A 26,135-nucleotide genomic window follows, 5' to 3' on the forward strand; every position below is an offset into this window, starting at 1 on the left:
AATGGCGTTAAGTACACTATCATCATCATCATCATCATCATCATCATTATCATTATCATCATCATCTTGAAAATGTTAGCAATAAAAATTTATACGATTTAGGTAAAAAAAAAATTTTCAGCTTCGTAAGCAAATAGATAGAAAATAGTCGTCGGGTTTTTTTTAGCGAATCTCATAAAATGTAATAATAATAATAATAATAATAATAATAATAATAATAATAATAATAATAATAATAATAATAATACTTAACGAATCTATGATATTTCCAAAAGATTATTATTATTATTATTATTAAAAATTTAATAATTAATCATTAAATTGAAGGGAATGAATGAGAATGACTTCTATCGCTGAATTTTTTTCAATTAATTTTTAACGATTCGTTTTATTATTATTATCATTATTGTTGTTGTTGTTGTAACGGAGTCGACAAATAAATTATTATTATTAACGACGAGGGGGGGAGAGAAAGAGGGAAAGGGGGGTCAATTAAATAATAAATAAATAAAATTTGCTTGGGGTCTATGTATATATACGACAGACATAACTTACCATTTAGTTTTTTTTTTTATTAGCCTTGGCCGATTAATATTTTTTTTTCCATTATGGAGTCGACGTACTCGTCACGTGATCGTACAAAAAGTTTTCCTTCTCGTTTCTAAAAAAAACAACAAAATCATTATTATTATTTATTAATAAATAAATAAATAAATAAATTTATGAAAAAAAACGTTTTCAATAAAACGAGTTTCGAATCAGAAAAGATTTTTCTCCCTTACCTCTTGTTTATCCCACCATCTCGTACCTGAAAATTTATTATTATTATTATTATTATAAAACGTCTGCGAGTCTGTCTACCTACCTACCTACCTACCTACTTATCTCATCTTTTCATTCATTCATTCATTCATTCATTCTTTTGTTAAATTTAAACGAAAATATTTTTTCTATTTCGTCGAGAAGAAAAAAAAAAAATCCTGGAGTTCGGCCCCCTTTCCCCTCTTTCCCTCTTCCTCCTCCCTTCCCACCACGCCCTCGACCGACATATTTTATACGGTGGATTCATAATAATAATAATAATAATAATAATTAGGATTAAATAACATTTTCGACGAGGGGTCGACAATTTATAAGTACAATTAATAATTAATTATCCTTGACCTACGACACCCCAGTTCGAATTGAATGATTTACACGATAAATAAATTATTATTAATAATAATCATAATAATCATAATAATAATTTATCCTTATTATTATTATTATTATTTAAAAGAGGTTAATAAATATTATTTCACGAGACGAAAAAACGTGGTGGGGAAAGAAAAAAAATTGTTTTTTTTTTTTTTTTTTTTGTTTTCCGATTGTTAAACGACGTCGTAATTTAAATAATAATAATAATAATAATAATAATAATAATAATAATAATAATATAATAATCATATTAATAATAATAATAATAATCATAATAATAATAAAAGAAACGTGAATAATAATATTTAGTAAATAACGAAAGAATTTTCTAGAATCGAAACCGTAAAACCAAAAAATTCAAATGAAATCTTACGAAAATTTTAAATAAAAATAAATTATGGATTTAAAAATAACATATTATTATCATCATCATCATCATCATCATCATCATCATCATCATCATCATCATTATCATTATCATTATTATCATTAGTAATAAATTCGTTACGGGAAAATTTAACGTGATCCAGTGAGAGGAGAAAGATGACAGACAAAACGTTATAAATAATAACTAAATAATTTATGGATTTGATAATGACAGATATTATTATTATCATTATCATCATCATCATCATCATCATCATCATCATTATTATTATTATTATTATTATTAAATAATAACATCATTATATGCTTAAAAAAAAAAAAAAAAAAAAAAAAAAAAAAAAAAACATTTTTAAGAATTTAAAATCGGATGTTGAGAGTAAAAAAAGATGTCAACGATTTTTTTTTTTAGCGGATGAGACATTGGTCACGTTTTTTTTTTTTTTTTTTTTTTTTTACTTAAATTTATTTATTTATTCGATAATGTGATTTAATTATTGCGTGCGTGTGTGTGCGTGTGCGGGTGCACGTGTACCTACGCACAAAGGTGTAAGAAAAAAAAAAATAAAAAAAAGAAAAAGAAACAAACAATAAACCGTTTACACCGTTTCCTGTTTATTATTATTATTATTATTATTATTTAGATTTTATTTTGGGATGCCTGTTTGTCATTATTATTATCATCATTATCATTCATTATTAAACACGACAAGGCTCTTATTTGTCGGGGTTTTTAAGCATTTATCCCAGGTCTCTACCCGATTCCTTAGGGATTCATTATCATTATCATTATCATTATCATTATTATTATTATTATTACGAATAAACGAACGGAAATGGATGTTTAAAACAAAAAAAAAATTTAGTAAATTTTTAGTTGTTGCCCTTTTGTTTTTTCCTTTTAATAAAATAATTAACAACGACAAACGACAAACGACAAACAATGACGACAAATTTTTTTTGCTATTTTTTGTTCGGTGACGTAAAACTACTTCCACGCAATAAAAAAAAACGGTTATTATTATTATTATTATTATTATTATTATTACTACCATTTTTCAATGTCACGGTTATGACGTCAAAAGTTGTTTGAAAAAAAAAAAAAAATTTTTTCCCCTTCTTTTTTTTAATTTTACTCTACCGTTAGTGACGTATTAATATTATCATTATTATCAACTATTAATTATTATTATTATTATTATTAATCACTAATTATTATTATTATTAAATAAACTTTCTTTTTTCTATGACCTTTTAATTAAAAAAAAAAAAAAAAAATTACAGTGATAAAATTGATGATAAAGTAATGAGAAATAATACGAAAGGAATAAATCGAAGGGGAGGGGAGGGGAGTGGGGAGGAGAGGGGGAGGGAACAAACCAAACAGAAAAAATTTCTAGAAAAATACAAGAGAGAGAGAGAGAGAGAGAGAAGGGCTTGGCTTTTTACATAAAAATATTATCCTTGACTTAAACTTATTTGTTAGTGACAGTGAACTTGATTAAAAAACAACCACAACAATAACAACAAACAACGACAGCCATTATCGATACATACTTAATAATAATAATAATAATAATTTAACAAACGAAACGATCGCGTTTGTTATTATATTACAAAAAAAATTCGCCATCATTAAATTCATTACTCACACGTAATAAAACCGTTTTTTTTTAATCGAACCCCCCCCACCCACTCACCCCCCCCCCGACGTAATCGAACCCCAAATAATAATAATAATAATAATAAACGACGAAAAGAATATACGAACTTAAACATAATAATAAGTAGTAGTAAGAAAAAAAAACGTAAAGAACTTTTTGACGATCCCTCGTTTTTTCATGAATGGTCGACGTATTTAAAAAGATTCTCGCGTTGAATTTTTTTTTTATTATATATATATATACCATTAGTAGTACGTGCTGATCGTTTACATTAGAAATGTGCAACAAATTTAAATTCCAACATCACGAACTTCATCCATATTGGACATCACAAATCAGGTATTTGTTTATTTATTTAATTGTTTAAACAATTAAATTTTTTTTTTTTTTTTATAAAAAAAATTTAAATTAACAATAACGCGTTTGAAAAAAAAAAATAATGTCGTCGCGTGTGTCCATATTTTCCTTTGGTTTTCGTTTTAAAAAAATTTTCCGCGAGTTTCCCAACCGTCATTTCTTTTTTTTAAATTAATAATTTATTATAATCGATACATCGATCTATCGATTTTTTTTTTCAAATAATAAATAATAATAATAATAAATAATTCAATAATTTTTTTTTCATCGAACAAAAGGGTAACGTTTTAAAATGGTAAATTTCAATAATAATAATAATAATAATTTTTACGTACGAATTTTCCCGCCTTTTTTTTTTTAAATAATTCATGCATGAGTCAGATATTAAAAATAAATAAATAAATAAATAAATAATAATAATAATAATAATAATAATAATAATAAACGTATGATGATGACGTTTTCACAATCACCTTTAATAAATTTTTTTTTTTGGCATGAATTTATATATCGATCATGTTTGTACGTCTGTCTGTTTGTACGAAAATTAATAATGATAATGATAATAAAATTCCCCGACGGTTTATTATTATTATTATTATTACCGCGAATAAATATTTCAACGCCTTTTCGTAATAAAATAAATAAATATTTCAAATTATTTTTACCTTCGAATTTATTTCTATTCCCACACACACACCCGCCATCATGGCTTTTCTTTTTTTTCGATAACGTTTATCATCATTATCTTTTCTTTTTATCCGTGGAAAAACTACAAAAGAAAATTTTTTTTTTTTTTAATTATATAAAGTTCAAGGCTGTGAATGGGGGGATGAGGGGGTGGTGGTGATGGTGGGGGATGAAAACATTTACAAAAAGACATTTAAATTAAACAAAGAATTTTTATTAGTATCACCACCACCATCATTATTAATAATAATAAAATGTCAATTATTAATTGCATGAATTTCAGGACCGTATTAAGTAATTTTAATAATTATTTGTTTTTATAGAGAACTTAAAGAAAAGAAATGTGATAATCATAATAATAATAAATACATGTTAGAAAAAATGGAAAAAGATTTACTCCCCACATCAACGGAATGTTTAAAATTTATTTTCAATAATGTTAATAAATCGTATAGGAAATTTCAAAATACGAAATTGTATCTGTAAGTATAAAAAAAAAAAAAAAAAAAACAAAACAAATTAATTAATAATCAATAATCAATAATCAATTTATTATTATTTTTTTTTTTTTTTAAATAGAATTTTAACGAAAACAACACAACCCGCACACATAGCAATCATGTTAGCTGGTTTATTAATTGTATCATCATTGCAAACGACAAAAAATTTAAATAATAATAATAATAATAATAATAATATTTTATTTAAATTTATTTATGCGTCAACAACGGCTGCACATTTTGGATCTCAAATATGGATGACCTTTGCTTCAGGTATTTAAAAAAAAAAAAAGAAAATTGTTATATTACCTGTATAGATTTATTTTCCATGATGATGATGATGATGATGATAATCTTGTTGTTTTTTTTGGTTTTCCAGGTCTCTCCCTGTATTTTTCACTACCTCGACACCATTTCGGCGAAGTGCAAAAAGTATTATTCCCGTTGTATTTCACCCTGACAAGCATTCTTAGTTTAATCACGTTGTTAGCACATCTTCAATTAAAAACAAACAGTATACAAACGACAATCATACTCACGATTAGTTTTCTAATAGAATCGTTCGTAAGGTTGTACCTGTGCGATCCACTGGTTAAACTCATTTGTTTGAAAAACGATATGGAAGCCGAACACGGTTTAGGTATGGAAATCGGTAAACTTTCAAACGATTCCTCGCTTTTCCAATCTCTCGACTATATAAAAATTCATAATAAATTTAGACGTCTTCACATGTTAATCGCCATGTCTAATATCCTTTGTATTATGTTTTCAATTGTTCATTTATACATAGCCGTTTCCGACGTTAATTTTAATTAATTAAAATATAATAAAATAAATAAATGACTGATTAATAATAATAATAATAATAATAATAATAATAATAATTAGTTTCGTGTTAGTTGTTATTTTCTTCATAAATAAATAATTATTTTCATTTGTTTTCTTGTTATTTTTTTTCATATTGAAATTCGTTCCTCTTCCTTCTTTCTACAAACAAAAATTATTATTATTAATATTTTTATTTTCCCATTTAAATTATTAAAATTAAACGATACGTGCGTGAGTAAGTGCGTGAGTAAGTGCGTGAGTTAGTGCGTTCTTGTGTGTACCTTAAAACCTTTTTAAAATCCTTTTCCTTCCCCCTAATACATCCTGAAATCAATCAAGTTACAATAAATTTAATAACATTCTACAAATTGTTATTTAAAAATAAATAAATAAATAAATAATAATAATAATAAATAATATCGACATAATTTTATTTGACAATAAAGCAATTATTTAATTATGGTTAGGCCGCGGTATAAAATTTTTTTTTTTTTTTTTTTAATAATATTCACATTCAATGTATTTTTTTTTTTTTATATGTATAAAATAAAATTAAATACAGACTCCATCATCACAAAAACAAGAAATTAAACTGACACGGCAATAAAACGCACACTTTTTTTTTTTTTATTTTTTTTTTTTTTTTTTACTGGGATATGCATTTTGCTAAAAATGTCTTTCATATCATCATCATCATCATCATATTTTCAAAATTAATATGGAAAAACTTATACAACAAGTTATTCAACTGAGATCCATTAGACTCGAATCTTGACTCACTCCCATCGTTGAATCTTTTTGAATGGAATCGTATATGAGTTGAAGATCTTGAGTCGATTTTATTTGCAATACGAATTCGCTCAAGTGAGGATTTTTATCTGATGAAAATGAAAAAAAGAAAATTTTTAAAATTTCGGACGCGCGAATCACATCCGTACACGACGGAACTTATCGTACCTGCATCGGGTATGGTCAAAAGAGCGGCAACGGCTCTCATGGCGGATCTTTTCAATTCATCTTGTTTTTCGTATTCTTGTTTCACGGAATTGGCTTTTACTTTCATTGTACAAGTGCTTCTAAGGGGTTCGACAAGACGTTCCAACCCTGAAATTTTTTTTTTTTTTTTTTTTTTAGTATTAAATTCGATTTATATTCAAAATTCATCATCATCATCATCATCATTAATATTAAATCTTTACTTTGCAACATGGCGGTGGGACAAAGTTGTGCGAGTCTCGCCACCATTAAATAAGTCAACATTTTTATGTCGTAATGATCCTTGAGTCCGTTTTCGACGTGATTTAAAAATTCGAATATATCTAATCGATCCAGACAGGAATCCAGGAGAGTGTACATACATTCAAAGGCAGCTTTCCTAATGTCTAAACCGTCGTCCACGGTGTGCTTGAACGGTCCCATTTCGACCTCTCGAATAAGTTCTTTCTGTAAAATTAATTTTCAAAATAAAAAAATCCATCCCCAATCATTACGCATATATATATATATATATATATATATTCGTTCTTACCCTAATTTTAGTCTCGCTGTATAATTGGGGCAGTACCGTGTCTAGTAAATCTCTCACTAAACTAGGTTTATTATGAGCAGCGCTATTGAAAGCAACCAAAGCAACTCTACGAACGTTTAAATCTGGATCCGTTAATGCAGAAAGAAATTGACCGATGCTTTGTCTCAGTAGCGGATCAATGGCTTGAGCCTGAAAAATATATTTTTCGTATTGTTAATGAATTATTAAAAATAATACAGACGAGAATTTTAGGTTTACCCCCCGGCCTCCCCCCCCCCCGTTTGAAATAAATTACCTGATCTGAAATTGTAAATTTGACGGCCGTAACCACGGTTGTTCTCATTAAAGGTGATTCCGATGACAGTGAAGCTTGAAGTTTCGGGAGAAGATTCGGAGGATCGATTATGGTGAGTTTTCCTAATTAAAAATATTTCAAGATTTTTTTTTTTTTTTACTACCGATTAAGTTAAATAAAAACAAAAACAAAAAACAAAACAAACGATTTACCTAAACATTCTGCAACGACGTTTCGAGTTCCTTCTTCGGCGCATTCGCAATGTCTAAACAATTGTTGCCAAATTGCCGGAACGAAAGGTTGAAGTTGCAAAATCCCTCCTTGACTATTCGACTGCCAAGTTATTATCTGTAACATTATTCCCGGGGGAGGGAAATTAACGAAATGTTTAATTTGTCTCTGATCGGCTTTCCCGAATTAAAAATTCAAATCAAACCTCTTTTAATGAGTGTAAAAGAAGGTATTGTCGCTTTGGCTGAGTTTCGATTTCTTGCAGTATAAAAGGAACGTATTGATTCAAACATCCTACGGCCACGGAACCCAAAGCGTAGGATGCAGCACTTCTCACTTCTTCCGAAAGAGGACACAGAGACCGTAAAATGACTCCTTTCAAATTTTCCAGCGAAGATAAATCTCTGCAATTTTTTTTTTTTGTTACATTTCAGAACCTTTCATTTATACTTTACTATAGTTTGAATTTTTAAACTTACATATGTCGACCGATTTCACCGATGACGAGTAAAGCGAAAATGTATTGGGAATCATTTACAGGATCTTGAACGTCGTAAAGAAATTGCTGAGCAACACTGATAGCTTCTTCGGTAAATTGAACCGTAAGAGCTGCCACACATTTCGCCAACGAATGATAAGCCTATAATGATAACACATAAATTTTTTATTTTTTTTTTTATTACTACCCAGGACGCAAATGCCTAGACCTATCCCATTGATTACTAACCTGTTTGTGTAGAGTAGGCATCGGTACTCCACTCGGTCCGACGTTACCCTGAGACACAACAGGGTTAACCAATAAAGCTAAAAGTTCCCTGTAACCCAAATTAGGAAGATTAGCCATGACCAAGGCTTGGAAGAACTCTAACATGGAATTAAGTGCGGCTCCTTGAAGAAGAGGACTTTTGACGAGTGTCAAAATTTCCGGTAAAATATTTTCCGAAATGTTCACTAAAGCGTTTGGCAAAAGTTTGGCTATCGACGTGAGGAGATTTAAGCTTAACTGAGCTATGTGAAGATCGGCTTCACTCAATAACAAAGGAATTTCTTGCAGTACCTAATTACAAAAGTAACCAAGTGAGTCAAATTTTTGCTAAAAAAATTTATACAAAAAAAAAAAAAAATGGATGCTTACCTTATTGAGAAGTTGGGGACTCATTGAAGTATGGTAACTACACACGAGTACGTCCAATAGAGTTAAAGTACTCAATTTTAACGCTCTTTGATTTTTCCTCAAAAAGGAACCTAACATTGGTATTGCTTCTCCCAAAATAGGTCTCAAATCAATTCTTAATGGACTAGCAGCGACTTTAGTTAAAGCTTTTACTGTCGTCAGTCTGGTGATTTCATTTTTGAGCCGATCTAATAATATTGGAAGGCATGTATTAAGTTCGCCCTGATAAAAAAGAAGAAGAATATTAATTAAGTAATATTTGCAGGTACATTTGAAACAAACTCCAATTAGTAGTGATAACCAACTTGTAAATAGTCTCCTAAGTTGCATATAATTTGACCCATGCAAGATATAGCTCTTTCTTTAACTTCTTGATCAATATCAGCCGCCTTGAGTCTCACCAATGTACAATTGTACAATTCACTTGTCCACGGAGTGAAATCGAAATTGCTTGGAGTATCTGGAACACAAAAAAAAAATTTTTTTTAATTTATTTTATAAAAACCTAATAACCCAAATAACTAATTTTTAATAGAGCATACCTAAAGGTCGAATGACTTTAACTAGTTGTTGAAGAACGAGCAAAGCTTCAGCGGTAATTTTATAAAAATTATCCGACACCGCAGCAACAACCGGCGGTACCAACACTCCCATGTGAACGTGAAAAACTTCCGGTGCGTGAGTGGTAAGAAGGCAATGAACGAATGACAAAGTATCAATTTTCATGTTCGAACTGGAATTTTTATCCCTGAAAGTAATTTAATTTAAATTAAAACTTTTTTAATTAAAAAAAAAAAAAACAACATTTTTTTCAAAAATGTTTGACGTGCAGTAACGAACCCCAATGAAAATTGAATGCCGTGAATGAGAGCAGGGATGTGATTAGTCAAAGCTCCAGGCAATACCTGAACTAACTCTTTTAGGAGAGCAAAACAATCTTGACGTGTTTTCGTACTTTTTTCTTTCATTTGTCGATGAACGGCTTTGACGATCGATGGAACCTGTAATTAATACATCAATTATTAAATTACAAGTATATTATTTAATTTCAAATGAACTTCAAAATAAAATGAATAATTACTTGATTTTGAAGTAAAACAATAGGAGCTCCTTCGTCTTCGATAACATCCGTACCTAAAGCAACAGTAGGTTTGGTTTGCCTAAGCAACGCAATGTAGCAGTGGAATATATCAGATTTAACATTTTCTTCTCTTTCTTTTAATCTAAAAATTAAATGCATGTATATATAAATAAGATACAAAAATATTTAATGTATACTCTCCATAAAAAAGCAAATACCTTGCTATTAAAGTTGGGCTGGCGATTCGATAAAAATCCGCCAACATTTCGTGCCTTGTTAGAATTACAGCTTGTAGACATTTAGCAGCGGCTCTTCGGACTTTCCACGACATATCATCATCATCCGAATATTCGTCTTCATCTTCAGAATCATCCACATCATCGGTCTCCATGGATATCTGAAAATTTATATATATTTTTATATAACAAATATTAATTTATTAAGTTTGCCTTTTTGTAGATAAGAAATATTTATTCTTACGCTGTCATCAGCATCGGTGTCATCATAATTATAATTAGGATCGTATGTTATACAATTTAAACATAAATCCATTATAGCACTTATGTGTGGAGTCATTTCCTTCGGGCATCTCTGCACGAAAGCTTCGAAAGCTTGCAAGCAATATTCCCTCAATTCATCATCGTCTTGACGACTGTACTGTTCTATAAAAGGTGTGACGCGTTCCATATGTTCACCGAAACGATGACCAGCTTGACGACTTGAAATTAAATTTTAAAAAAAATATTTTAACAGTCGAATAATAACTAATTACTTGAAAAAATAAATAAAAAAATTATACCAGATAGAAGTGATACACTGAATATAGGTTCTCGTTGCAGAAGCTCCTGAATTTCTCGACAGTCCATCCACCAAAAAATCTAACAATTTACCATAGAGTGCAGAATTACATGACATGACTAAATGACTCAGAGCTACAATTGTTCTCTTTCTAACTGCTTGTCTGGGTGAACATAATTGAGGTTGTAGGGAGGTTAATATTGTAGGATGAAAAGAAACGAGTAAACCTCCGAATCTGGATAATAAATCTGAAAGAATGTCTAGAGCTTCCAACTGCACTGAAACATCTTCTTGTTTTTCAATGGCCGAGCTAAGACGCCCTAAAATTTTAAAAAGAAAATTAAATTAGTGTGTGTATTAGTTTGTTTTAAATTTAAACAAAAAAAAAACATGTACCAGTGATTCTTTTGCAAACGCTAGCAGCAAGAGCAGATGAGCCTAATGGTAATTCACTAATAACTGTCTTCAAGCCTATGCTTGATATATCTCTTAACTGTTCTTTTTCAGAAACCATGTTATTGCATAAAGTATCAACAACTGTTTCAACTTGATATTCTTTTACTTTGTTAACCAATGGTCCCAAACTAAAAGAAAATAATCGAAATTAAAATTTATCTATCGACCATAAACTTACAAAAGGTGAGGTCAAATTTTAAAAAGTACCATTTAACAGCTAAATTTTGAACTTCTCCATTTTTATCTTCAAGCAATCTTAATAACATTTTAACAACTTTTTTCTCAGAATCATCATCCAGTTTAATGCTGTCTTTTTGAAGTTCCGACATTAAATCATTTGTGGCCATAAATCTAAAATCTTTATCATTCGATGTCATCTGCAAAATTAATAAATGAAATATATAAATGTTAATTGTTAAAAGAATAATTATTAAATAATAAAAAAGAAACTTAATAAATATTAAATAAAATTTTTATAATTGTGACAAAATAAATTTCCTGTCTATACATAATACAGAGAAAATGGCGACCAGGTATTTTGACAAGAAACAAACACATTTATTAATAGATATATATATGTATACTTTCTATATGAAAATATTTATAATATTAATGCGAGAAAATAACAATTAAAATTCTTGATAATATAAAAGTTATAATATATAATATAATTCGTAGATAATTTCATTTAAAAAAAAAAAAAACTTGTAAATATTAATAGGAAAAAAAAAAATAATTTTTTTTGTACCTTCTCAAGAAGATTTGCAATTTGATAAGAAACATTCGCCATTTTGGCGTAGTTTTTTTTTAATAATTACTTATTTATTAATTGTAATTAATTAATTCCAAAAAAAAAAATAATAATAATAATAATTTTAAAATAAACACAAATGAAATATTGTTTAAATTTTTCGAATATGAAAAACTACATTCCAGTCAGCCATTTGCCGGCAGAGAGAACAAAGGTTTCAAATTTTCCATTGTTTTTATATTTAACTTACGGAAAATTTCCTTTTAATTATAATTCCCTAAGAGAATTTTTTTTTTCAAAGGTTTTTTTACTTTTTTTTTTTTTTTTTTTTGTAATGAATTCGAAAATCATTACTTGAATGATAGTAAATGGTCGTTAAGTATTTACATAAATTACATTATGAATTTTATTAACAGTAGTACACGCATACATTTTTATTTATAAAATAAATACATTTAAAGTTTTTACTTTTCGCTAAATTTTCTTTTTTTTTGCCGTCGAGAATCGTCGTCGTCCGTTATCAACTTTTTTTTTTTTTTTTTCTCAAAAACAAATGTAATTTATTGTTTAACGGTTGTGGTGTAATAAATTCTATTATTATTTTTTATTTAAAAAACTAATAATGATATCATTTTAGGTATAGTAATACATTTATTCCATGATATTATTGTCTTTTTTAAAAAAAAGAAAGAAAAAAAAAAATAAGATAATAATAAATGTAACGCTAACCTAAAAATAATAAACAAGATGAGAAAGGACGACGCTTGAATAAAAAAAAATGTTTAAAAATACATTCCAAAGCGGTTTTCTGTCGGTTTTATACAGCATCGGCAGTAAACCATTACAAATCTGGGATAAAAAAGTAAGAAACGGACATATAAAAAGAATTACCGATAATGATATACAAAGTTTAGTTTTGGAAGTTGTTGGGACGAATGTTAGTACGACATATATAACATGTCCTGCTGATCCTAAAAAAACCTTAGGTATTAAATTACCTTTTTTGGTAATGATAATAAAAAATTTGAAAAAATATTTTACATTCGAAGTACAAGTGAGTATCATCACACACATTATAAAAATTACTCGACAACGATTCATAAAACATAAAAGTTATTTTTGTTTTTTTGGTAATTAAGGTTTTAGATGATAAAAATGTAAGAAGAAGATTTAGAGCATCAAATTATCAATCGACTACAAGAGTTAAACCGTTTATATGCACCATGCCGATGAGATTGGATGATGGTTGGAATCAAATACAATTTAATTTAGCCGATTTCACAAGGCGTGCATACGGTACAAATTACACTGAAACGTTAAGAGTTCAAATTCATGCTAATTGTAGAATTAGAAGAGTGTATTTTTCAGATAGACTTTATTCTGAAGATGAATTACCCGCAGAATTTAAATTATTTTTACCTATACAAAATAAAGCTAAACAATAAAATATTAACAAGATGATGAAACGCAAACACAAACACACACACACACAGACACAGACAGTGTATATTAATTTACTTTTAAAATAAATATTTGTGTGCCTTAAACCTGTTTTTTTTTCCATTTTTCACACAGTTTGTATTCGCACTCAAAAAATTTTTTTTTTAAATATAATCATATTCAATTTTTTGTCTCTCTCTCTCTCTCTCTCTCGAAAAACATCATTAATAAATCATTATTATTATTATTATTATTTAAAAACTTTCAATTTCATTTTTTTCTACCAATAATAATAATAATAATAATAATAATTTCATATAAATTTAAACGAATGAATCATTATTGACTATTATCATTAACCATTAGAAATAATTTATAAGTGTTATTATATAAAAAATTAACAGCAGCACTTTATTAAAAAAAAAAAAAAATAATAATAATAATAATAATAATAATAGAAATAGTAATAGTAATAATAATAATAATACAATGTAAATTTACAACTTAGTCATTATCATCATCATCATCATCATCATCATCATCAACGATTTCAACATGATATAAAATAATACAAAATATAAATTAATTCGCGGGCAATTTAATTCAATAATAATAATAATAATAATAATAATACTAATACAATTTTACTAAAAAAAAAAGATATAAAAAAATTAAATGTTTGTTTGTTTGTTTGTTTGTCTGTTTGTTGTCACACACTCACACTCGCACAATATTTAATTAATTTAAAGCCATGATTTTGATAAGTATGTGTCTCATTAAAAAAATTTTACCAATGTTTACTTATTAATTAATTAATTACTTATCAAGTCGCTCCCCTCCCACACTTTACCCCCCCATCCCCCCTAAAAAAAAAAAGGCTTGACCACAAAAAATAAATAAATATTAATGATTTTTAAACAGTCTTCACTTTCAAATGACGAAATATATTTTTTTTAAAATTAAAAATGGAACGGACAGCCTTTAAAAAGAATAATAATAATAATTATTATTATTATCATCAGTTAAAAAATCTTTTCAGGTTCGAAAAAACCAGGACGACCCAATAGGTAGATAGATAAATTTGATTTAAAAAAAAAACAAAAATCATTTTAAATCTTACAATAATTTCACAAACTGTACAAAAAAATGATTCTATTATCATTATTATTATTTTTTGTTTCTTTTTGAAATGAGAATGAAATAACAAGGTTCAAAGGTTCAAAGGTTAAAAGGTCAAAAGATGAAAGAAATAAACAAACCGCATTATAGGAACTTGTAAACCAAATTACATTAAGAAAAAAAATTGCTCACGAATGTACATTATCGAATGTGAATTTTTTTCATTCTTTTTTCCCTCTCCCTTCCTTCCCCCCTCTCTCTCTCTCTCATGTGACAACCATCCTTTTTCTTTTTTCATTCATTTACTATATAAACACTCTCTCTCTCTCTCTCTCTCTCCTCCTTATTTCATTTAAAGAAAAAAAAAAAAATCACACACACAAAATTATAAATTTAAATAATTATTTAAATGCGTGACGTAAGAAAAACAATTCAATACTGTTCAATTCATTTTTTTTCATTTTTTTTTTTTTTTACAAAACGAAATAATAAAAATAATAATAATAATAATAATAATAATAATAATGATAATAATAATTAATAATAATAATGATTAAAAATAAAAAATAAAAAAAAATTTTAAATCTAATCAATCAACACCCCCCCCCCATACATGAGGTGTTGGCGTTGTCGTTTGTTATTGTTGTTGTTTGGTGTTGTTTCACTTACTCCTTTTTGTACAACAACAACCAAAAATAAATAAATAATTTCATTTCGACAAAAAAAGAATTAATAACGTTACATACGAGACAATCAATCATTATTACCAATATCGACAAATGATAAATAAAAATAAAAAAAAAAAATGAAGAAAAATTTACAAAGTTTATTATAGAAATCGTCATAATCATCATCATCATCATCACTATTATTATTATAATTTTAATTGTTTTCTTTTTTGCCGTTTGTTTTGTTTGTTTGTTGAAATAATGAAAATCGTGACCGCTTTTTTTTTTAAAAATAATTACAACCCGTCCGTCTGACATTTAATACAATACAAAAAATAAGGAAAGAAAACAAACAAACAAACAAACAAAAACAAACAAAACAAAACAAAACAAAACAAAGGCTCAACTTTGGTAATTGCGAAAATTGTTATAACAATTAATGCTTTCCTTTCATTTTTCCTACAAAATCTTTACACAAAAAAAAAAAAATTAATAATAAAAAATAGTTAAAATAAAAATCCTTTGATCACGTGACACACACACACCAATCACTGTTTTTGAAACTCTTTCAAAAATTATTTCATGTAAAAAAACAAAAAAAAGATAATAATAATAATAATAATAATAATAATAATAATAATAATAATAATAATAATAAAAGTTTCATTTTGAAATTCGGTTTTTTTTTAAAAAAGTTTTCCAATCGATCGATATTACGATATGACAAACAAACAACAACAACATCATACATAAATTTTTTACTTTTTTAATGACGGCATCATTCCCTTTCCATTTTTTTTACTTCTGCAATAACAAAAAAAAAAAATTTCGTTTCCGTTTCCGGTTTTCTTTTTTTTTTTTTCGCGAAAGAAAAAAATGATTTAAATACTTACTCTTTGGTTGTTGTTGTTGTAGTAGAACTGTGCGACGTGACGGAATCTAAACCCATTTCCGACAGCGCGGTGAGAGCCGTAAGTGCAGCCTGAAAAAATGAGAGAGAGAGAGAAAAACGTTTTAGACGTAAGGTACGTAAGGTACGAACAACGAAAATCCTCGTTGAAAAACATAAAAATGGAAAATTCTCCTTACTTGGTCCTGTGATTCTTCTATGCTGAGTCCAGAACCGTGGCAAACGTGCGACGGATCCGTCGACATTGTGACTAAACTTAAAAATTCACTATGATTACCCTGAAATTAAACAACAACAACAATCGTTTGGTAAATTTTTTCTTTTTCTCCCCCCCCCTCGCCCCTCCCCCTTCCCCCTCAACGAAAGGAAAATTCGAGAGGTATACCTTTGGAAAATCCGAAAAATGTACTTGAAAATTTAATAAATCCGCTAAGTATAAAAGTTGTTCTTTCGGTCTGAAATTATGAGGAGGTTGAGATGTTGTTGTGGTTGTTGCTGTTGTTGTTGTTGTTGTTGTACTACTACTACTACTACTTGATGTAACTACGGTAGATTTTTGTACGAGAGCATCCGCCGTCGGAGAAATTCCACCTTTTAATAATTCTTTTGCTATTGTCGCCGTTGTTTGCATGTTGATCGAAGTGCACGGACTATTCGACACTGTAATTAGGTAATCAATCAATCAATCAATCATTCTCATGTTAGATTTTGTTCGGGTAAAAAATAATATTCACCGCAGTGCAAATCCGTCGATATCACATAAATCCCCGGTTTTAATTGTCTTCCCAGTGAACCTCCTCCACCGGTATTGTTATCAGGTTTTCCCGTCGCGTCGATGAATGTTACCTGTAAATAAAACAGGAATTTTATATATTTAGACTCCTCTCCCTCCCACCCACTATAAATCGTAACACGAATTCTCCCGATGAAATTACAAAAAAATGCCGACTCGCCTTTTTGCTTCCATCTTGCGATTTATCCTGAGATTTCAAAGCGGGTTTGATGGATTGATGATGATGATTATCCGATGGTTTTCCATATCCCAACAGACTGAGTAGATTTTCCGCAGCTGCTTTTTTAGCTAATTTTTTACTTGGACCCGTACCTGTAGCTTTTAAATTACTAATCGAAACCTGAAACACGATCGATTATTATTATTATTATTGGTAACATTTTAATGCGCAAACTCAAACACGGGGGGGGGAGGGAAAGAAAACTTTTATATCAATCACACCTCCATTAAAAATTCCTTCTTCTTTGAACTTCCTCTTTCTTCCAGAATCGTGTACAATGGTTCCTTTTCCTTTTTAACTTGTTGAATTTTAATTAATTTCGAAATGGGATTCATATTATCGTCTATTATTATGGGTTCCGGTTCTACTTCCTGATTAAAAAAAAAAAAAATGGCGGTTACTTTTTGTTTTCCCAGAGAAAGAGAGAGAGAGAGAGAGAGAGAGTTGGTTATTCACTCGTACCTGAACAATTTTAACGAGATTTTTAGATTTCTTTTTCGATTGTGAAAATTTTTTCTTTGTTTTAGTCGTCGTGACATTCGTCGGATTGGGTACAAACGTTTGAGGTGGTAATGGAGACAATTTTTTCAATTCTACCAACATATTTTCCGCCGATCTTTTTTTAGATACCTGAAACAAGAACCAACAAACAAAAATATTATCACAATACATTTTTTGCACATGGAATCTAATTTTTTTTTTTTTTTTTTTTCTAAATGGTTACCTTTTTCTTACTACCTTCACCGATCGTCGATATTGGGCCTACCGTACATTTCGTAACGAATATTTTCAAATGTGGCGGTCCTCTTTCTTCGACAACTTCAAATGTCACGCTCATACTCCTTCTTAAAGCCAATTCGTGAACTAAACTCACAGGTGATTTGATAGACGAATCGAAATCGTGATTGATGTTGATACCTTAAATGAAAATTAAATTAAATAAACGAATAACGGATAAAAATTTTTTTAAAAAAAAAAATTTTCCCACGTCGATCGACGTACTTTGTTTACTGTTTGTTTCTTTTTGAACGGGACAAACGCTCGGTGGTCCTTCTGTAGCCTTCGGTAGCCTTTTCAATTGCGTTAAAGCTTTTGATGCGGCATCGTGTCTGGCTGCTTGAGGTGAACCACCCTCACCGAAAAATTCCCAACTGCCAACTTTAAGCGAAACCGTGTAAAGAATATTTTGAGTGTAAGTGTATTTAATTGGTATTCTTCCTCCTCTCTGAAAATACAAAAAAAAAAAACCTTTTATTAGGATTTTCTTATGTTGGTTGCAGTGTTAATATAAAACTTTCTTAAAATGCACATCTTTTATCATTATTATTATTATTTTACATTACATATTACAATTTGCATGTAATTTGTAAAATGTTAACAAAAGTAATATTCAAATATTTGTGATCGTGCTTAACGTGTCTCTGTGACGTAATGTAAAAAAAAAAATAGACAAGCAAAAATGCAAATTTTTAAACTTACACCAAAGTATGGTCTCCTTACGAGAAAGGGTGAATTTTGTTGATAAACGTTTTGATTTTGAGAAGGATCCAATAATTTATATATGGCCGACTCGCCACGTTTCATTGCTAACGCGTTTAGTTCGACTGTCGGAGTGATGTTAGCTGCAAATGGAAACGATTACAAATACGTTATTATGATGATCAGACGGTAAAAAATACAAAATTGTTCGTCCATCAACTGACATTTGGCAGAATTAAGACTTTTGTGAACTTTCGGCGTCGGATGAGCAAATGATGTTTTCGCTAATGCTTCCGCCGCAGCCGAATGCTGAGCTTTTTTGATGCTTGGAGCATCTGCGGTGTATTCCTCCGTTCCAAGCGTTAAAGTAACTGTAAAACTTTTCTTATGTGCCGGACCATGCTCGTTTGTTAATCTATACTGATGAGTAATCTACAACCAACCAACCAAACAAAAAAAAATGTCAGCACATTACACACTTCAATGTAAATTTCAAAAGTTGTCATCTTGCACTTTACAAAATTAATAACGTATTACTTTATTAAACCTGGCCAATTCGTTAACAAGACACATGGGAGTTTTTTCTTTTCCTACAGGTACTAAATGTGAAACGGCTGGACATTCGTTGGTTTTTTTTTCACATCTCACTATTGAGTCCTTATCCGTAACATCTTTTTCTTTAACGTGTACATCGTGATGATGATTATTATTATTATTATTATTATAGCTAGGTTTTTGAATTATATCCTAAAAATTTAATTATTCCATTTAAAAAAAAAAAAAAAAAAAAAATTTGAAATCGATTATTGTTTTCAAATGAAAATTATTTTTTTAAAATTAACCTTTTGTACTACTTGTGATGGAAAATATCCATTATTATACCCCTGATGATACCTATTATTATATGTATTATTTATATTATATTCGTTTAATTTATAATTATTATGATGATTATTCCTTTCGTTATTAATATTATAATTTACTGAATCCTTTGTCGCAATGTATTCTTTCCTATAATTTTTATTCCTATTTATAGTTTGTTTTGTTAATATGACCTGGAAAAAAGACTGATTATATAAATTTAATTATAGTTTTCATACTTTTTGATTTCATTTTGCACTTTGAATTCGAAATAAAACAAGTTTCACTCAAACTAAAATTTAAATCCATAACAAAAATGCTCTCCGAGGAAAATTTCGAGAACTCTTTTAAGCAAAAAACAAATTCGCATAAAAATTTAAATGCAAAAACATTTTTTCCCGACAAACATTTTGGGAAAAATTAATTTTTTTTTTGTTTAAACGACAAAAAGGTGCAAACAAACCTGATGAGTGCTGTGACTAAATGCAGTCTGATGATAACTTGTTTTTTGTGTGGCAACTTGTTGTGCAGGCACAAAAGAAACATTTCCCTGTCCCTGAGGAGCGAATGAGTTTTGGCTGGTGAAATGACTTTGGGTCATTATTTGCATTTGTTGTGTAGGCATCGGCATAATCATACCTATAAAAATAAAATAAATAAATAAATATTAAAATTAAATACTTGAAATATATTTTTAAAAAAATGACTAATACCAGATAAAATAAAGCATTTTTTTTTTAGCTTTTAGTTATCGACTAATATCAACTAATATTATACATGAATTTATGCATAATCGACAAATAACAACAACATAACTATTGCTGAAAAAGCTCAATTTTGTGGGTAAAAAAAAAAAAAAAAAAAAAAAAAAAAAAAAAAAGTGTGCAGAAATTTAAATAAATAAATTAAAAATAATTGCGGTTTGTGTGTGTGTGTGTCAAAAATTCATTTATACTTACACATAATTTAATCAATACTTACACTCAATTATATCGAATAAAATTTGTTCATGTGTTCAAATGTAAAATCTATATGGGTAAAAAGAGATTTGATTTGATTTACTTTAAAAATAATATGTCTTAATTTTTACATTAAAGTGTTAAATTACTCAAAAACTTTTGTTCTCTATTTAAAATTAAGTTTCTATTAAGTATATATATAAAAAAAGAAAATAAGAAAAAAAAAAAAAAAGAAAACCCCATCCAATAAAGTATTTTCTGGACATTTTGGCCTACCTTTAATGCAGCCACCATAACGGTCAAACAATGATTGAATTTCTAGAACTGTCATTCCTTCAATATTAAGGATTTTACCCTCGACATAAAAACATTGAATTATGAGCAAAAATCCTATTATGGTACATTTCTTCATTCCTAATTAAGAAAAAAATTTATTTATTCTTTATGTATAATTATAATCACCCTCGACTACTTTTAACGTTAGTCTGACAATAATTGACAGACATAAAATCTCTTTTTTTTTTAACAATCTACAATTACTCATTAAATATATATATATATATAAATAAAAATGAATTATTTTAATAAGTGTTTTTTTTAAATAAGTAAATTATATGTATATATACATAAATACCTAAACAGATTACAAAAAACAGACAAAAAAAAAAAAAAAAAATTTTAGCTTTGTAAGCACACAGTGGTTGTTTGAAAATACATAAAAACGTTTATCGTTTCCATTTACCAAAAAAAAAAAAAAAAAAACTAACAACAAACATTAAAAAACACGACAAAAAGTTTTTTTTATTCGAATTTAATTCATTCCTCTGATATAAAATTAAGATAATTTCTAGAAATTTCTTTTTATCAACTGTTTTCTTTTCTTTAGCCACAGATTGATATTATTATTATAAATGAGATCATTTTCTATTAATACTTCAAGCTCACAACTGAAATCTAATATCAAAATGGGGACGGTTGTTTGCAAAAAATACAAAACGAAAAAAAAAGAAACGAAACAAATGTAATAAATAATACAAAGAGTGATAAAATGTTAATAGATTGTTAAATAGTAATTAATAGAGCAAAAAAAATTTTTTGTAACATAGATAACAAACTAATATGAAGCATTAGTACAAAAAAAAATTTACTTAAAATCGATTGTTACAGTGCTTGTTGATCCTTAAGAAAACAATACACGAAATGTACTCTAATTAAAAAAAATTCTCTCGACACAACATTTAGTTCGAAACTCATTTCAAACTCATTTTTTTTTTTTTTTTTTTTTTTTAGACATTACAATTGAAGTTTTCACATGAACAAATTTTAATTTTTGAAAAAACCTACTCAAAAAAATGCATGCAATTAGTAGTAGTAGTAGTAGTAGTAAAAAATTTTTTTAAAAAAAATTACTTAAAAACTAATTTAAATACCAAACACAAATACCACATAAAACATATATTTTACTTTATACCTTAGTTCATTATTTTTTTTTTTTTTTTACTTTATATAAAATTTGTTTTAACACACAAACGCACACACCAAAAGCACAAACAAATCTATAGAAAAGTTATCCTATAAACATAACACCAAAGCCTCATGATATAAACATTCAATTTAAATAAAAAGCTTACCCTGGTGCAGCTACACACACACCAAAACTCATCCCCAATATTAAAATAAAAATTATAAGAAATCCCTCTTAACAAACAAACAAACAAAAAAAAAAAAAAAAAATTACCCTTTATAAAAAAAAATTTTTTTTCAAGTATGAAACTTACCTGGACCTTGTTGGGGCATTCCCATGAGATGCTGGGGGGCCATAGGGGGTTGACTCATTCTCCTTTCTCTCATATTGTTTTGATGTGGAAACATCTGTATTCTTCTAAAAATTAAAAAAAAAATGTCTTAAAAAGGGCGGTTTTCTTTTCTTTTCTTTTTTTTTTTCATGCAAATTTTTTTTTTTTTTTAGTTTCACACGTTTTGTCTGAATAATTTAAATGTACAAAAGGATGTGCACCCTTTTTAGATAAAAAAGATGAGACTTGAAAATCAAAACACCCTCTCAATATAAAAAATAAACCAGTTTTAATTGATCAAAAATTTTGCATTGCTAAGGGAGTGGGAGACTGTCAAGATTGACCGACAAAAAAAAAAAACACACACCCCTTGTGTAACAGTTATATATTTTCCAATGTAACTTACAATGTATTATAGAAAAGCTTTAAAACTAATATATATGAAAATAATAAAAATAATAATAATAAGTTATTATTTCTTATGTGATCAGAAATTTTTTTTAAATTATAATTGGTTATTAAAAATAAATATCGAAACCGTAAAACAACACAGTAAAACACGCGGCCATGTTGTCACCGTTCATTTGTCGAAATTAATAAAAAAAATTCGGTATGTTTCATGTCACGGTCGACAAAGTTTGCCCTTCAAAATTTAATGTTAAAAATTAAATTATTTATTATTGATTTAATAATAATAATAAATTGATATGGCAGACGATTTACAAGCGAATTTACAAAATTACATACTGCAACTTCAACAGGTATTTTTTAAATGAATAAAATTATGCTTTGTGTTAAGCCATTATAAACCTTTTTAATTTTAAAGAAACTATTTATAACCTAACCTGGTTTAAAATGTTTTATTTTATTAATATTTTTAATAAAACAAAGATTTTTTTTTTTTTATGCTTATGAATCGTTTAAATGTTAAAATCATAAAATTTTTCTTGTTAATATCTATCATAAATTAAAATATGTAATTTTTCTTCTTAATGATAGGTTGAAGCTGCCTTGACTATAGATCCTGATAATCAAGAGTTGCAAAAATTAAAAAATGATTTAGAAGAAGTATTAACGTTAACAAAAGATTTAATAAAACAACAGCTAATAGAATCTGGGAAAGGTACTTTTCCCGGTGGGAGTACTGATCCTTCTGTATTAATCAGCGATCAGGATATATTGACAAGCATTCCTAAACATAAATATAAAGTCGGAGATCGCTGCATGGTCATGAGCAGTGATGATGGAATGTAAGTATTTTTTCCGAAAGCCTTAAAAATCCATTTCATTATAAATTAAGGAGTAATGTTACAGTTTGAAAATTTCACTATTTTAATGTGGCAAATTATATTTTCAGGTACTACGAAGGTGTTATTCAAGAAATTACAGATGAAACTGAACAAGTTTCTGTTAGAATAGAACATAATGGAATGATTGAAATAACGGCTCCATCATTTCTTAAACCGATTGTAAAACCAAATGTGAAAAAAAAATCAGATCTGGACCATAAGCATAAGTAATTACTCTAATATTAAATTATTAATTAAAAATATTGAAATTATCTAAATTCATTTTTTTTTTTTATAGAAAACAATCGCAAAGTCAGAGAGAATATCAAAAAAAAAAGAAATTAAAGAAACAAATGAGGTACAAACAACTTGAGGAAGAAAGAGAAACTGAAAAAAATAAGTGGTTAGCTTTTACTAGTAAGGTAAAAACATGTAGTAAAACAATACCTATTAGTATTCATAAAAAAAAAAAGAACCTGATAAACTTGTTTTTTTTTTTTTTTTTTTTTTTGGTTATCGCAGAAAAAAGGAGGTCTACTCAGTAAAAAAAGCATTTTTGCTTCACCTGATAGTGTTACCGGACGTGTCGGAATCGGAACATGCGGAGTTAGTGGGCTACCAATGACTGAATTTTCTCATGCTGAAAAAAGAAAAAAAGGAGTTTAAAAATTATCCACATTGTTTACCATCTGATATGTTTTATCATTTTCTAAAGACTGCAATGAATAACTTTTAAGAGATTTGAAAAAAATAAATAAATAAATAAATAAATAATAATAATATGTAAATCGTGAAAATAAGCCCGAAAGGTTGTCCTGGTAACACATCATTGATCAAACTTGTTTCGAAAAAATGGCCAAAGCTACTTCTATAAAAGAAGCTTTAAAACGTTGGGAAGAAAAAAATAATAAAAGCGCATCGGAAGCGAAAGAAGTTTTCCTTTGTTTTCAGTGGCCACCTATTGAAAAAATGGATAATTCATTAGCCACTCTTACAAATTGTACAAGATTGTCTTTGTCTACGAATATGATTGAAAAAATATCTGGAGTCGGTAGGTAAATAATACAAAGATGAAAATAATTAATTATTAAATATAAATATATATATATAGAAAATTTGTCGTTATCTTTAATTTGCATTTAACTGAAATTAGTTTTATATACACAATTACTTAGTTTACCTGAGTTTCTAATTTAGTCAAAAGACATGATGTAAAAAGTATCATAAAATTGATGTAAAGCTTTCCATAGTGTGCCGTTTGATTATTTAAATAAAAAAAAAAAGTTCAATCTTATAATAAACGGGCAATGTTACTTTAAAAATTTTTATGCAGTGAATTTTTCTAATCGAATAATAATAATAATAATAATAAAGTAATTAAATAACTTTGGATTTATGTATTATTTTCAAAATAAATATTTAATTTTTTTAAATATCGATTTGATTTTGTTTATTTCATAGCCTATTTGTTTTTTTGTTTTATTATTCGCTAAATAAAATTGAATGTGAAAAAGATTCATTTTTAAGTTTAAAATTAAGTAAAAATTTATAATTTTATAAACAATTAATAAGTCTTTTATTATTTAAATTTAGTAAAATTGTTAAATTGATATTTAATTCAAATTCTAAATATTCTTAATGTCAAAAAGTATTCGAGAGTGTGTGTGTGTGTGTGGGATGAAGCAAGAAGATTACAAAGTTAATAAAAATTTGTTTAAATGTTTTTTTATACCTGATGAAGAATCATAATGAATATATAATTAAGATTAGGTAAAATTTAAAATAAAAGTCATTTCAGGTACATTAAAAAATTTAAAGATATTATCACTTGGTAGAAACTATATAAAAAGTTTTACCGGTTTGGAAGCATTGGGTGACACACTTGAAGAATTATGGATATCATATAATTTAATTGAAAAATTAAAAGGAATAAACGTATTGAGAAATTTAAAAGTTTTATACATTTCAAATAATTTAATAAGAGAATGGCCTGAATTTAATAAACTGCAGGTAACAAAAAAAAAAAATGAAAAAAAATTAAATAAAAAAGAAAATTTTAAAAACCTGAAAGTTGTATTTTTCCAGGAACTTCCACTTCTTGAAGATTTACTTTTCGTTGGAAATCCACTACAGGAATCAATGGAAGAAAATATTTGGAAAATAGAAGTACCTAAACGATTACCTAATTTAAAAAAACTAGACGGTGAACCTGTCATTAACGAAGACATTCCACAAATGTTACAACCGCCAGAAACTGAAGCAGAAGACGAATCGTAATTTCAAATCCATTCGAAACCGTTAAAAAAAGAATTTTCAAATTATTAATCGTTAAATAAAAAAAAAAGGGAGAAAAATAATAATAATAATTATTTAATAATTAATAATAAATAATTTTTTATTAAAAATATATATATTTAAACAATTATCTGCCAGCAGAGTTAAAATTAAGAAACAATTTAATATTTTTTACAACAACATTTAAATTATTATAATAATACAAGTTTTTTAAAATGGTTCGAAATAATTTTCTTAATATAAAATTTAAATTTATCTATTAAAATTCATTTTTATATAAAATATATTTTAATTATTTTATTTTCGTTTCGTAAATACATAATCGATTCTATTAAAACAAAAAAGAAAAGAAAAAGAAACAAAAAAAAAAAA

At 27.5% G+C, this 26,135-nt stretch overlaps 6 protein-coding genes across 6 annotated transcripts; 4 read left to right on the forward strand and 2 right to left on the reverse strand.

The window, feature by feature from the left end:
- Nucleotides 1-4,661: 4,661 nt before the first annotated feature.
- On the forward strand, nt 4,662-5,608 carry Phum_PHUM616930 (uncharacterized protein; the record flags this gene model as incomplete). Its single annotated transcript, XM_002433149.1, has 3 exons — nt 4,662-4,774; nt 4,872-5,065; nt 5,172-5,608. The coding sequence occupies 3 exons, from the start codon at nt 4,662-4,664 to the stop codon at nt 5,606-5,608; spliced, it is 744 nt and encodes a 247-aa protein (XP_002433194.1).
- Nucleotides 5,609-6,364: 756 nt separating this feature from the next.
- On the reverse strand, nt 6,365-11,973 carry Phum_PHUM616940 (Cullin-associated NEDD8-dissociated protein, putative; the record flags this gene model as incomplete). Its single annotated transcript, XM_002433150.1, has 20 exons — nt 6,365-6,498; nt 6,578-6,724; nt 6,820-7,063; nt 7,149-7,337; nt 7,444-7,565; nt 7,656-7,776; nt 7,880-8,078; nt 8,154-8,314; nt 8,402-8,731; nt 8,810-9,070; nt 9,154-9,308; nt 9,391-9,596; nt 9,689-9,849; nt 9,930-10,071; nt 10,148-10,326; nt 10,410-10,647; nt 10,729-11,047; nt 11,124-11,311; nt 11,391-11,560; nt 11,932-11,973. The coding sequence occupies 20 exons, from the start codon at nt 11,971-11,973 to the stop codon at nt 6,365-6,367; spliced, it is 3,708 nt and encodes a 1,235-aa protein (XP_002433195.1).
- A 739-nt stretch (nt 11,974-12,712) lies between these two features.
- Nucleotides 12,713-13,379, forward strand: Phum_PHUM616950 (orf protein, putative; the record flags this gene model as incomplete). The annotated part of the gene is made up of 2 exons (XM_002433151.1): nt 12,713-12,988; nt 13,074-13,379. 2 exons carry the CDS (start codon nt 12,713-12,715, stop codon nt 13,377-13,379), a joined length of 582 nt encoding a protein of 193 aa, XP_002433196.1.
- A 2,540-nt stretch (nt 13,380-15,919) lies between these two features.
- Phum_PHUM616960 (staufen, putative) lies at nt 15,920-20,061 on the reverse strand (the record flags this gene model as incomplete). The annotated part of the gene is made up of 14 exons (XM_002433152.1): nt 15,920-15,965; nt 16,055-16,143; nt 16,251-16,349; nt 16,457-16,731; nt 16,806-16,917; nt 16,971-17,204; nt 17,306-17,455; nt 17,547-17,714; nt 17,809-18,002; nt 18,087-18,309; nt 18,585-18,706; nt 18,788-18,995; nt 19,101-19,310; nt 19,888-20,061. The coding sequence occupies 14 exons, from the start codon at nt 20,059-20,061 to the stop codon at nt 15,920-15,922; spliced, it is 2,304 nt and encodes a 767-aa protein (XP_002433197.1).
- Nucleotides 20,062-22,886: 2,825 nt separating this feature from the next.
- Nucleotides 22,887-24,134, forward strand: Phum_PHUM616970 (survival motor neuron protein, putative; the record flags this gene model as incomplete). Its single annotated transcript, XM_002433153.1, has 5 exons — nt 22,887-22,940; nt 23,179-23,429; nt 23,537-23,695; nt 23,767-23,890; nt 23,991-24,134. The coding sequence occupies 5 exons, from the start codon at nt 22,887-22,889 to the stop codon at nt 24,132-24,134; spliced, it is 732 nt and encodes a 243-aa protein (XP_002433198.1).
- A 186-nt stretch (nt 24,135-24,320) lies between these two features.
- Nucleotides 24,321-25,745, forward strand: Phum_PHUM616980 (dynein light chain, putative; the record flags this gene model as incomplete). The annotated part of the gene is made up of 3 exons (XM_002433154.1): nt 24,321-24,519; nt 25,267-25,478; nt 25,554-25,745. The coding sequence occupies 3 exons, from the start codon at nt 24,321-24,323 to the stop codon at nt 25,743-25,745; spliced, it is 603 nt and encodes a 200-aa protein (XP_002433199.1).
- Nucleotides 25,746-26,135: the final 390 nt, after the last annotated feature.

Source organism: Pediculus humanus, genomic scaffold (genome assembly GCF_000006295.1).
Source record: "Pediculus humanus corporis 1103172108322 genomic scaffold, whole genome shotgun sequence".
In the NCBI taxonomy this organism is placed as follows: Eukaryota; Metazoa; Arthropoda; class Insecta; order Psocodea; family Pediculidae; genus Pediculus; species Pediculus humanus.